The sequence below is a fragment of the Lathyrus oleraceus genome, chromosome 1 (assembly GCF_024323335.1).
Source record: "Lathyrus oleraceus cultivar Zhongwan6 chromosome 1, CAAS_Psat_ZW6_1.0, whole genome shotgun sequence".
In the NCBI taxonomy this organism is placed as follows: domain Eukaryota; kingdom Viridiplantae; phylum Streptophyta; class Magnoliopsida; order Fabales; family Fabaceae; genus Lathyrus; species Lathyrus oleraceus.
Window position 1 is genome coordinate 389221783 of NC_066579.1, and position 13229 is coordinate 389235011.

Here is a 13229-nt window from a genome sequence, read left to right on the forward strand (position 1 = left end):
CCATATGCAAAAAAGTAAGTTGTTTAAATTGCTATATCTTTACTTCCTTCCTTACAGTTTATTACCCATAACTAATTTATTTTAACTTTTTGGTGTAGATGGTCGGCACGCGGTATGAATTACAGTAGATGTCCGAGACACTGTATTACTCAATATCGCAACCTTTTGGATCACCTTCGACCGGCAGACGTAAGCAAAATAATTACATTATTTCTTCATATTATATTGACTTTTTCTACATTCATTTAAATCCTATTGTCTTTAACATTTCAGTTCATTTGGCGTCCATACCTTAATATGGATCATGAGCATCAGATCAACCCTGAAGACGCAGCCGTATGGACAACATGCACACCAATAATACGGTTCACAACAGTGGAGCTGCACAACACCGATCGTGTGAAGCTGCAGTTTGGTATGGTCCAGAATATCCCAGATCCCCCAGCTAGCCTAGGAGAATGGCATATGCGTAAAGTGAACGACCAATGGAACTACAACCCTTGGCAACAATTCGCAAGATCAGAGTGTCGCAAGTGGAAGCACCGTCATGACCATGTCTTAACTGACGCAGTCATGCCAAATGAGGTAAAACCAAGTCGTACTTATATGGCTTGGTATAGATCAGTTGGATTTCAATTCATCGCCGATGATATATACCTCTACGACCCACGCCAGACAAGTTACACACAAGAAGGCTCAACATCTAACCCCCAACAACATTCTCAGCCCGATTACTCACAACCACCTATCCGACAAACTTTCCGTTCCACAAACACACAAACATACAACCAAAACATGCCATTCACCCAACCCCAAAACCAAGAACATCCCCCATACCACCACCAACAAATGGACCATCAACCTTCGACCGAACATCGCTTCGCACCCACACCATCACCCTACCAAAGTCGCCTTACCCAAAACACTAACCGCCCCATCACCTACCGTAGCCAAGAACCCCAAACATCACAATACCAAAACATCCCACAACCATATCTCTTCCAAACACCCCAACAACCTTTCCAACCTTTCCTAGACCCATCATTGTCACCCATGTCCCCCTTCAACCGTCCTGGTCGCCCATCCATGAGTCAACCACACCCCAACTTCTCTGGCATGGGTCATGAGCTCAGCTACGCCGGTACACCATCATTGAATACTGAAGACTATGCTGAGTTGGCTGAATACCTCAACGGACCTTCTCCTGTAGGCGGTAATGACGCTTCTGGACCATCAGATGAACAAACACCGGTGCAGAATCGTCAACGTGGGTTAGGGCCAAGGGTTAGGGTAGCTAGGGGATGTGGGACCGGAGGTCGGTTAGGTGATCCCGGTCATCACCATTAGGATTCATTGTGTAAAATCCAAATTTTATTAATATCAATTCGTATTATGTCAAATTTATCTTTGTGTATTCTCCAAACATTAAGTTTCTTTCATAATTCTAAAATAAACACATATCATAAAACAAAAATTTATAGGTCAGAAACCCTAATTCAAGGACTTCTTATTGTTATGTTGAAGGGCTTGAATTTGGTCCCTTTTGGCAAAATTCACATACACATATTTTGACAGAAACCCTAATTTTGGGTCAAGTTCGCAAGGACCTACCTCACTCATTTTTAATTATTTTGAGGTGGGACCAAGTGCATTGGAAAATTTAAGATGTCTACTTCAAATGTTATGTTGGACAAAAATTCATATTCCTAAAAGAAACACATGCAATAATACAAAACATTATGACTCAGATAACAGTTAAAATGTCAAAGAGTCCAAGTTCAGGTGCCCATACCTTTCTCATAAAAATTGCAAATGATGCAAAACTTTAGTCCAAATTCATTATCTTGAAAAGATCTACAACTTTTATGTTGAAGGTTTTGTCATTTGAGGCTTTTATCATTCAAACTAAAGGGCTTGAAGTTGGTCCCTTTTGGCAAAATTCACATACACTTGTTTTGACAGAAACCCTAATTTTGGGTCAAGTTCGCAGGGACATAACTCACTCATTTTTAATTATTTTGATGTGGGACCAAGTGCATTGGAAAATTTAAGATGTCTACTTCAAATGTTATGTTGGAAAAACATTCATATTCCTAAAAGAAACACATGCAATAATACAAAACATTATGACTCAGATACTAGTTGAAAAACTCAGAAGTCCAACTTCAACTGCCCATAACTTTCTCAAAAAAAATCCAAATGTTGCAAAATTTATATCCAAATTCATTGTCTTGAAAAGATCTACAACTTTCATGTTGGAAGTTTTTCCATTTGAGGCTTTTTTAAGGGAGGCGCCAATTGGATTGGCGCCCCCTCTTAAAAATTACACATAGGCGCCAATTGGATTGGCTAGGGCACCTGCCCTAGCCAATCCAATTGGCGCCTCCTTGCAATTTTTAAGAGGGGGCGCCAATCCAATTGGCGCCTCCCTCTAAAAGTGGGGTATATTGGGAATTTTTTTGAAACCTGGGTTATTTTGGGAAATTAATTGAAAATGTGGGGTATATTGGTAAAAAATCCCCTTTAAACATCTCATTAAAACTCAATTTTGTTGCTTCTAAACAAAGTGCGTCCAAAAAATTATTTTTAAAAACTAACAATTAACTTTTTTTTTATAGGAAAAATACATGTGAATTAAGAAATTTCCATTTCAGTAATACTAATGGCATTGGACATCTGAAATCTTGATTAATTATTAAATATTTAAAAAGTAATAAATATTTATCGTATTATATTTATAAGAGTTTTTAAATAAGGGCGACGTAAGAGTTTTCATCCCATAAGGTGACATATGAGCGCCACCTTTGTGTCGTTCCTCTAATAAGACACATGCATAATGTCATTATCCCTCCACCAACTATGCAGACCGAGTCATATCACAATTTCCTAATGAATAGGTAACCAATAACCTCCCTCAGACAAGGAGAGCAAATACCACCTCTTCCTAAGTCCTAGGTCAATGAGCCTCTATATATACGTCTCCCCTAACAAAAGAGTGACATATTCTAACTTAACCGCATATCGCATAATACACATAGTCTCTCATCTCACTTGATTTGATTTCTCATACCACCATAAACATCATAAAACCACCAAAAAAGGCCTCTCGTCGCCGCGGGTAAGCCCTGACAGTTATAAACCTACTAAGACCTCTGAGTATCCCCTACCCTTGTAGGAATACCTCACACATATGTACTTTTTAACAAGTACAGTGGCACCCACTGAGGGACCCTGGTAAAACTAACTTGTCCCACACCTTCTTCATTACAATCACCATACCCGTTACTACCATCCACTCCTATAACTAGCCATCCTCAGTCATGGTTAACAGGAGAGATCCATCCCCTAGACCGGAGGATACCATTGGTAGCAGTGATGCCAACACTCTAATGGAGATGTGTGACGCCATGGACGAACTACACAGTCAGAATCAAACACTAAAGGATAACGTTGACAATATCAAACAACACCAACAAGAGTCCAATCCCCTAGAAGAGTTGAAGTATTGAATCCCCAACCACTCTTAGATAAAATATGAAAAGTATTTGTTCTTCAAGTATTTAAACCTCTCTCTCTGGACAAATTTGATGGGTGTAGAGATCCATATGAACACGCTGCCTCCATCAAAAATTGATGGCCATCATTGGAGCGCCCGACTCCCAAAAGTAAATATTGTTGTTTGGCACATTTATGGATGCATCTTTGCGATGGTATACGGGTCTACCTCGAGCCTTCATTTTCAGTTATCAAGAACTGGTGAAGAAGCTCGTACACCAATTCATTGTCATTCGTCATAGGAAGATGTCCGCTGCCAACCTGTTCAACATACGATAGGATCCTTCAGAGTCGTTGAGGGACTATCTCACTCAGTTCAATGAAGTCACCATAAAGGTTATTCCCTAAACCAAGAAATTTTTATGGGGGCGTTTCAAAATAGACTCAAGGCATGACACTTCATCGAGTCTTTCGCGAAATATTACACAAAAGGCGAGGAGGGCAACACTGAGATGAAGGCATGAGACATCAAGGAGTGTATTCCTAACGCCGAAGCCTCTCACCACTAGAGGAATAGTAATTATACCTCTCCCATCAAAGACAAGACTGCATTCAAGAGAATAGGCAAGCCGATAGAGAGTTTCACGCCTATGAACATTCTCTATGAACAGATATGGGGCTAGGTTCTTCACTTACACAACATCTATACACCCATAGCTTCGAAGGAAAATGTAATGGGTCCTGAACCACGTGGATGATGCAAGTTTATAGAGTCAAATGTCACCATACTAAGGACTGTTACCAACTCAAGAAAGAGATTGAGAGGTTGATTTAGACGGGATACCTCAAGAAGTATGTAAAAGGAAAAAAAATTTAGGACCAGACAAATCCGGCTCTCGCATGCGAGATGACGCAGGGCCCCCGGGCCTAATAAGGCAAATGAGGCATCCCAAGGAAAGGGAAGTAAAGTCATGCGCCATACGCTTAACACTATTCTAGGAGGATTCGCTGGAGGCACGAAAACTATCTTCCGCCGTAGAATGAGCGCTCACCAAATTCTGAATATAGAAGACATCCCTAATGTTGAAGGAGAAGAAGAGTCGAATATTCCAGAAGCCATAATTGCTTTCTTGGAGACTGACGCATATGGCATCCAATCTCACAATGATGATACTACGATCACTATTGTTAGATGTGATGAATGTGAGATCAAAAGAGTTCTTGTAGATCAAGGAAGTTCAACATATATTCTATATTGGGATGCATTTTGAAAGACTCTGCCTTGACCCAGAGGATCTAAAACTCTTCAAGGGCTCGCTAGTTGGATTCTATGGGGAGCAGGTGCAAGTGAAATACTACTATGTGTTAAAGACCACATTTAGAGAGCAAGATCAAGCCAAAGAGATAAAGGTCGGGTATTTGGTTATTGATGCCACCTTCATTTTACAATATGATTATAGAGCACCCAACTTTTAATCAGTTGGATGCCACCTTATCCACTTTGTATTTATGTATGAAGTCCCTTCTCTCTGAGGGGCGAGTAGGAGTTACCCAAGAAAATAAAGAAAACACCTTAAAGTGTTATATAGAGAGCCTTAAGCTTGAACGAGTTTGCACTATTGGTACGAATGCTAGGAAAATGGACTCAGGAATAAAGCCTTATAGAGGTGAGGAGCCTCCCCCTCCAACTAGCAAGGAGGCCAAAGATTAAAATCTCATAAGGAATTCCCTATGGCACCACTTTCCTTACTGTCATTTGTTTGCTTTCTATATAGTCATTAAGTTATTTTGTTGTTAATTTTGATAGGTGAGTATTACAACTCTGTCATTTGCAAATACCTGATGTTTTAGGGGGTGCAATCTTTTCCTTCTAAACCTTGCATGGGGAAAGGGTTTTTAATAAGCCCATTCATTTTATTATATCAGAGAATCAATGTTTGTTCATTATTCCATTTTTGTAGGAAACCCAAAAGCCTAAGCGGCGATCAAAATGTTGTACCCCTAAGAACAACCCTTGTCGCCCTAAGAGATGATCAAAATAATGGATCCTTAAGAAGGATCCTTGTCGCCCTAAGACGTGACCAAAAGGCTAGATCCTTAAGATGGATCCTTATTATTGTTCTTTTGATTGGTTGTATTGGGTAAAACAACATGTGTAATACAAGATGTATTTTTGATGAAGATGTAAGATATGGGGCAAGATGTTCCAGCATGTGCACAACATCTGTCCCTAGACTAGAAGACATATTCAGTGAGTTATTATGAGCAAAATTCACTTTGATTCCAATAAGATTTGTCATTTATAGTTTGTATCTTTTAGCAATATGTTATTTAGTAAGATTTGATAAAAATATATTTAATGAGATTAAAGTCAATTGAATGAAGATTTAAATGGAATGAAGATCAAGTTAAATCAAATCTTTTTGTGGATGTTTTTAAAGTAAATCAAATCTGCATCATAATTAATCATGTATCAAAGCTTATGCCTATTGGAGAAAATCCAAGAAGATGGTTTGATATTTAGGGAGACTCATTACTACCTTAGAAGACATACAAGTATTGAAGATATAATGTTCTAGGATTTTGTTCTTTGAGTCTTTGTATTCTTGTTATTCGTTATAAACCTCTAAAGAAGGATAAAGTGAATATTCAAGGCATAAAGGTTGATTGTTAAGTTGAGTTGTAATTCAACATCTTTATTCTTTTGAAAGCATTGATCACTAGGGTAGTGATTAAGAGAAAGTGATAGGGGATCTCATATTTAGGGGATGTTCTAAATAGAAAGACATGAGTAGTATTAGGAAGTAGGCATTGAACAATGTTCGTTCATCTAAGATTAATTGTACTAATACTATTGAGATTGAATTTTCTTTTTTGGGTTGGAATAATAACAGTGGTGATAAGTATTTTAATTTAAATATATTTATAAGAGTATATGGACAAACCTTTTTTGTAACGAAAAAATAAAAAATTATTAGTGCTGAGATTCGAAACATCTAATTTTTCATCTATTACCATAGTTGTTATTATGAACCGTGGAGAAATGTATTTTTAATAAAATAAATTAAATTAAATTCAGATGTATTAAAATGAGTTATTACTATGGTTGTTCAAGCGACCGTAATAATATAATATTATCAAATATATATTTTGTAGTAATGATCTAAACGAACAATTGATCAAGAATTCTACCATACTCTAGAGGTGTTAAATGGTTTGTTCAATGGATGGTGAGTCTAATGGTTGTAGTCGGATTTTCTATTAGGTGGTGCTTTGGTGAAAGTGTGCTCTTTCATGGCCTTTCTCTTCTGTTGATTGTTCTCGAACTGTTGTTGCCTTTATCCTCCTCGTTGCTTTTTGCCTGGATGTGTTTTTTTATTTCTTGGCACTTTTTTTTATCATTAGATGTTACCTTTTTGTTTTGTTGTAGGATTTATTCCAAAATCTTATTTTATAATCTATATTATTGTCTTTAAGAAAAATAACCGCTGAAAATGTTTGAATCATTCCATTGTAAGTGCAATTTTTCAGCCACAAGTGAAGACAAAGCTACCTCCAAAAATTTGCTATGTGCTGCCATTTTGTGGTTCAATAAGCCTTATACTTCGTTTTGATGGATCGACTCCTATAAATTTCACTTTCTGCTAGTGTTGGAAATAAGCCAAAAGTTTTTTTTTTTTTGTTTAAATTTATATTGTAACTTGTTTCATTGTTTAAATTATTTTCTTTAGATACGTTATGCATTAATATGGATCTTTTATAATTTTTATTAATTATCTGTAAAGGTTGAGATACTCTTTATAATTCCCTATTAATAATATCTATAATAAAAAAATAAAAAAAAATAACCATCGTATTTATTGAAATACTATGGCATAATTCTAGACAAAAAAATAATATTTAACATTTAAATTACTTTTAGAAAGATCTTCAACTTTTTGCAAGAGAAAAAAGAAGAGAAATTATAAGAATAACAATATTCACTATGTGCAAATACATCCACCTAACAGGCAATTTGGTGTTCCTCTAACTCGCATGCACTTAGTAGTAAAACAATCGAGGAAGGTGGTACATTTGAAACCTATGATACAAAACAAGAATAAAAGAGTGTTATTTAAAATAACTCAAGAAGAAAAACACTTGTAAATGGTGAGAAGAAAAAAAGCTTACCATTGGCATCACTTGAAACAGAAAATAGTGAATGTAAAATGATCATAGCATAAACAAACATGAAAACTTTAGTCATTGTTTTCATTTGTATGCAAGGAACAAAAATCAATTCAATTACTTTTTTTTTCTTCATGAGAACTCTATCACTTTATAGTATAAAGAAATTGCAAGATACACTTTACAAATTAAAAATGTTATTAAATATCTCTTACGTATATTGATGTTGTGTATTTTCTCATTTATCTTGTTCAATAGATTATTACTATTACGAATTCAAATGGACTTTCACTGTGTTGTAAGTAAATAGCCTTTCAATTCAATGAAATTAATCAAATGGCCACTAATGGAAGGAATAACATACCGAAAGTAACCGTTGCACAATTAAATGGCCAAAGAAAAATTTGTTGATAAAATAATACTATATAAATGGCTGTTCGAGATTCACTAAAATTCCCTTGGAAATCACAATCTTTGGTGGTGAAGCTTTGTTAATTTAAGAATTTATTCTTTTTTTCAAAATGGAATTTCACACTGAGTTATTGTTAAGACACCTTATGAATTAGGAAATATTATAATTGAAAATTTAAATATTTAAAAGCGATCATTTTAAAGGTAATACTAAAATGTATGCACATGTTAAAAAATATGTAAATTTTGTATTACTAGAAATGAACAGGTGCAGAGAAAGATAGAATGTTAATCTTATGCATAACTGTGTATTTTTTATTTTCCCCCTTACCTTCAGAAGTTAAGACATAGTGCATTATATACAACACAAAACTCAACGCAATTTGTTAGCTCATTATGTAGTTAACAAACTTTTGACCAAAATTAACTACAATCTGCCCATTACAACAACTAATCAATATTGCATTACAAAATTACACAATGTAACTAGTATGTCTCTAATACTCTCCCTCAAGATCAATGGGATTGGCATGGAATCACTTTAAGCTTGCTTCGCAATCCTTGAAAAGTTGTGGTTCCAAGAGGTTTCGTAAGTGTGTCTGCTAGCTGAGTAGACGCGGGAATATGTTGAATGACAAGTTTCTTATAGCCACCACACATTCTCTTACAAAGTGTATGTCGAGTTCGATATGCTTAGTGTGAGCATGGAGAAGCGGATTATGAGATAACATTATTCCACTCAAGTTATCACATAACAATGTAGGAGGATAGAATGGAACTCTTGGCTCAGTTAAGAGAGATTTTAGCCATAACAATTCAGAGTAGTGTGAGTCAGGGCCCTATATTCAGCTTTCGTGCTCAATCTAGCCACAAGGGGATGTTTCTTAGAGCTCCATGCCATAATGTTAGGACCAAAAAATATACAAGAGCCTGATGTAGATCTATGGTCATCCGGGTCACTTGCCCAATCTAAATCATTGTAAGCTCTTAAGGAAATTTTTTGAGTTAAAGTAGATGGGAAGAAGATCAGACCATGAGAAATAGAGCCACTAAGATATCGAAGGATTTTGTGAACTGTTGCCCAATGAGTATCCAGTGGTGTTGACATAAATTGACAAGCCTTGGTTACACTGTAGGCAATATCATGTCTAGTCAAAGTGACATATTATAGAGCACTTACGATTGATCCGTATAGATGAGGATTTGAGAAAGTTGGAGAACCATTCCTGCTGAGTTTGCAAATGCTGAGCATAGGGGTTGGCACACCATTTGCATTAGTCATTTTTGCTCTTTCAAGGAGATCTCTGACATACTTTGCTTGTGTCAACAATAGAGATTCATTTTCTTGAGAAATAAACTATATATCCAGAAAATATTCTGGTTTCCCAAGCCTTTTTAATGCAAAAGCTTTATGAAGCTTAGTGATAAGATCCTACACTAATTGTGAGGATGAATCAGTTAAGAGAATATCATCGACATATACAAGGGAATAGATGATGATACCTTGTTTGAAGTATATAAATAGGGAATGATCACACTTTGAGTGAGTGAAGCCAAATAGCAAAGGAGCTTGAGTGAGCTTGTCATACCATGCCTTATGAGCTTGTTTAAGTCGATAAAGGGCTTTATTAAGCTTACACACCAGATCCTTATTTTTTTGAGTAAATCCTGGTGGTTGAACCATGTACACTTCTTCTTGAAGGGCTCCATTTAAGAAAGAATTATTGATGCCTATTTATTAGATATCCCATTTGTAAGTGAGGGCTAAGCTGATGATGACTCTAATTGTTGTTGGTTTCACAACAGGAGAAAAAGTCTCATTGAAGTCAAACCCTTGTTGTTGATGAAAACACTTTGCAACTAATCTAACTTTGTATTTATTGACACTCTCATCAAAATCCTCTTTGACCTTAAAAACCCATTTACAACCAGCTGCTTGTCTATGAGGAGGAAGTTTTGTGAGATTCCATGTGTGGTTAGCTATGAGAACATCATATTCACTTTTCATGGCATGTACCCATTCTGGTTTTAGCAGGGCTTGTTTCACACTAGTTGGCTTTGTGTGTTCTATGAACACCTTTTGGCTTTAAGTGTCCTATTTTTGCTCTAGTTAACATAGGATGGTCATTTTATGGATGAGGGTGACTAGGTTGCAGGCTATGGATAAAAGGAGGCAATGATACATCAGTATTGGTAACTGGTAAACTAGCCAAGGTGGTTTCAGAGGAATTGATAAAGTCATTAGGTGATGAGTTTGAAAGGGTATGTCGGTCATTACTGTGCCCCGAATTATGTGGAGATGAAATATACTCCCTCCGTTCCTTTATAAGTGTCACTTTCTTGCAAAAAAATTGTTTCTTTTTAATTGTCACTTGCAAAGTTCAAGGTAATATTAATTGCAATTTTGTCAAAATTGCCCATAGATAGACTGCAAAGAGAGAAAAAGTAAAGTGAATGTAATAAATAATTAAGGGTATTATAGGTAAAAGAATAATTATTGTTTGAAAAGTAACAATAATGATTAGCTTCCTTGGTATGTGTAAAAAGTCAAAAAATGACACTTAAAAAGGAACGGAGGGAGTATGGTTGAGGAGATAAAGGTTTATTGTGTGACATTACATTTTAGGAGTTTGATTGAGACATATCATCCAATGTGTTATCACTGTCAGGTGGGGTAGGGGGTAGGTTAGAAGATAACTAATGTGGTACTTATGACTCATTTATGGATGTACTTTCTGAACTGGGGGCTTGGGTAGTGGGAAAAGGTAATGACATAGATGAGGTGTTCTGAGTGTTACTAGGCTTCTCAGAAAAATGAGAGAGAGAAATGGAAGTGCTTTTCATTGAAAGTCACATCCTTAGAGATATAGAAATTAGGTAAACAATTGTAGTAAGTCTATTCATTAGGTATGTTGTTGTTAAGAAACTATGATCCCAATATTTAAGAGGTAGATTAGCATGAGACAACAAGGTTAGGCCCATTTCAACTATGAACCTGCGTTTTCTCTCCACATATCCATTTTGGTGGGATGTGTGGGGACAAGTCAGTCTATGTGTGATTCCTAAGTCATTAAGGAATTAAGTAAATGGTCAAAATTCACCTCCATTCACCTCCATAATCATATTGGACTGCTTTTATAGTGGTTTGGAATTGTGTTTGGACATACTTAAGAAATGATTTAAAAGCACTCATAGCTTCAGACTTTTGTTTGAGTAAATAGAACCAAGTGTACCTAGTCTTGGCATAAAAAAATGCTATGTAATAATTAAAGCCAGAAATTGATGAAAAAGGGGAAGGACCCCACATGTCAGTATAAACCAAGTCAAAAGGTTTGTCATGTGTATTTAAAGACATATGGGCATGTAATCTATGAGACTTCTCTAAGCAACATGACTTACAAAATTCAAGAGAAGCTTTATTTTGAATTGGTATATGACACAATTTAAGAATGCTTTTGACAATATTAAAATTGGCATGTCCAAGTCTATAATGTCATAGTACATCAGAATTAGCTAAGCTATTAGTACTTGAGACAATAAAAGAAAAATAATGACATGTAAAGTTTTCATCATAACTGACTTTATTCAATGTGAGATTAGGGAAGCAGTAAAGACTAATGGATTCAAGAAACCCTTCAAGAAGGACTTCCTTAGAACCCTGACATTTAACATAACATTTGTTAAGGTGGAATTAAAACACAACATGATTATCATTGAAGAACTTAAAGACAGACAAAAGGTTCTTGGTGATAGCAGAAACATGTAAAATATCACTAAGAATAAGCTTATTTTTTTACCTAGGAAGTACCAATGGTTTTAATGTGTAAACTTTGGCCATTTCCTACATGTGCTTGTCATCTACCTCTATAGGGTTTTCTGTTATGCAAACAACTTTCAAAGGGTGTAAGGTGATGGGAAGCACCCAAGTCAATAAACCATGCCTAAGAGTCGAGTTTAGTTGGTAGTGAGTACTCTTGAGTGAATGCAGATGGATGAGTTGTGGTAGTTGTCATTGCCATTAATTGAGATCCATATATGGTAGCTTCTCCTTTGGTCTCTTTATCATTATGAGGATCATTGGTTCTTGACTGAGAGTTATGAAGGCTGAAAGATTCATCATACCTGTGCCAACAATTTAATGCAACATGCACAAAGCTGGCGAAACATAAAGAAGAAGAGATGTTGTTGATGGTTACAATGAGAGATGAAGAGAGATTCAAGGACTAGTGGTACTTGGACTCAGGATGCTCATCACACATGTCTGAAAGGAAAGATTGGTTTGTCAACATAAATCCCTCAATGAAGAACATGGTGAAATTTGCAAATGACAATACTCTAGCATCTGAAGGTGTTGGTGATGTTCTGATTATGAGGAAAGATGGCAAGAGGTCAGTAATTTCGAATGTGTTGAACATACCAAGCATGAAGAGCAATTTGCTCAGCATAAGGAAGTTAGTCAAAAAGAACTACAAGGTGTTGATCAAAGACAAGATGCTGAGAGTTCTCGACTCAAATGGAAGGTTGATCTTGAAGGCTCCAATATCTCAAAATAAAACCTTTAAGATTGAACTTAATGTGATAGAGCATAAGTGCCTTGCATCAGCAACCAACAAAGATGAATGGATATGTAATTATAGACTTAGCCATCTCAATTTCAAAGACATCAAATATTTGAAGAGAAGAAATATCGTTTTAGGATTACCAGAAATTGACATTCCAAACGAACTGTGTGAAGAATGTGTGCATGCGAAACATCACAAGGACAACTTTAATAAGGATGCAGGAAGCAAGTCGAAGGTAATTCTTGAAGTCATATACTCTGATGTGTGTGGTCCTATCAGGGTAGATTCAATTGGAGGTAACATATACTTTGTTACATTCATAGAAGATTTCAGTCGAAAACTATGGGCTTTCCTGATCAAGAAGAAAAGCGAAGTGATCGAGGTATTTTCCAAGTTTAAATCTATGGTCGAAAGACAAAGCGGTCGAAAGCTCAAGATTCTGAGAACTGGTGATGGTGGAGAATATGTGTCGAAAGAATTCGATGCATTATGTGTGAAAGAAGGGATTGTGCATGAGGTGGTGCCACCCTACACTCCCCAACATAATGGAGTCATAGAAAGGAAGAATATAACCATCATGAATATGGTGAGAAG

The 13229-nt window shown here is 36.1% G+C and overlaps 1 protein-coding gene across 1 annotated transcript in view; it reads left to right on the forward strand.

Moving 5' to 3' along the window:
* The first annotated feature begins 104 nt into the window (after positions 1-104).
* The window catches only part of LOC127109289 (uncharacterized), a 25175-nt gene continuing 12050 nt past the window's right edge, over positions 105-13229 (forward strand). The window contains exons 1-2 of the mRNA XM_051046045.1: positions 105-189; positions 274-1213. Coding sequence (XP_050902002.1) covers positions 115-189; positions 274-1213 — 1015 coding nt within the window. The 5' untranslated portion in view covers positions 105-114. The remainder of the gene's footprint in view (positions 190-273; positions 1214-13229) is intronic.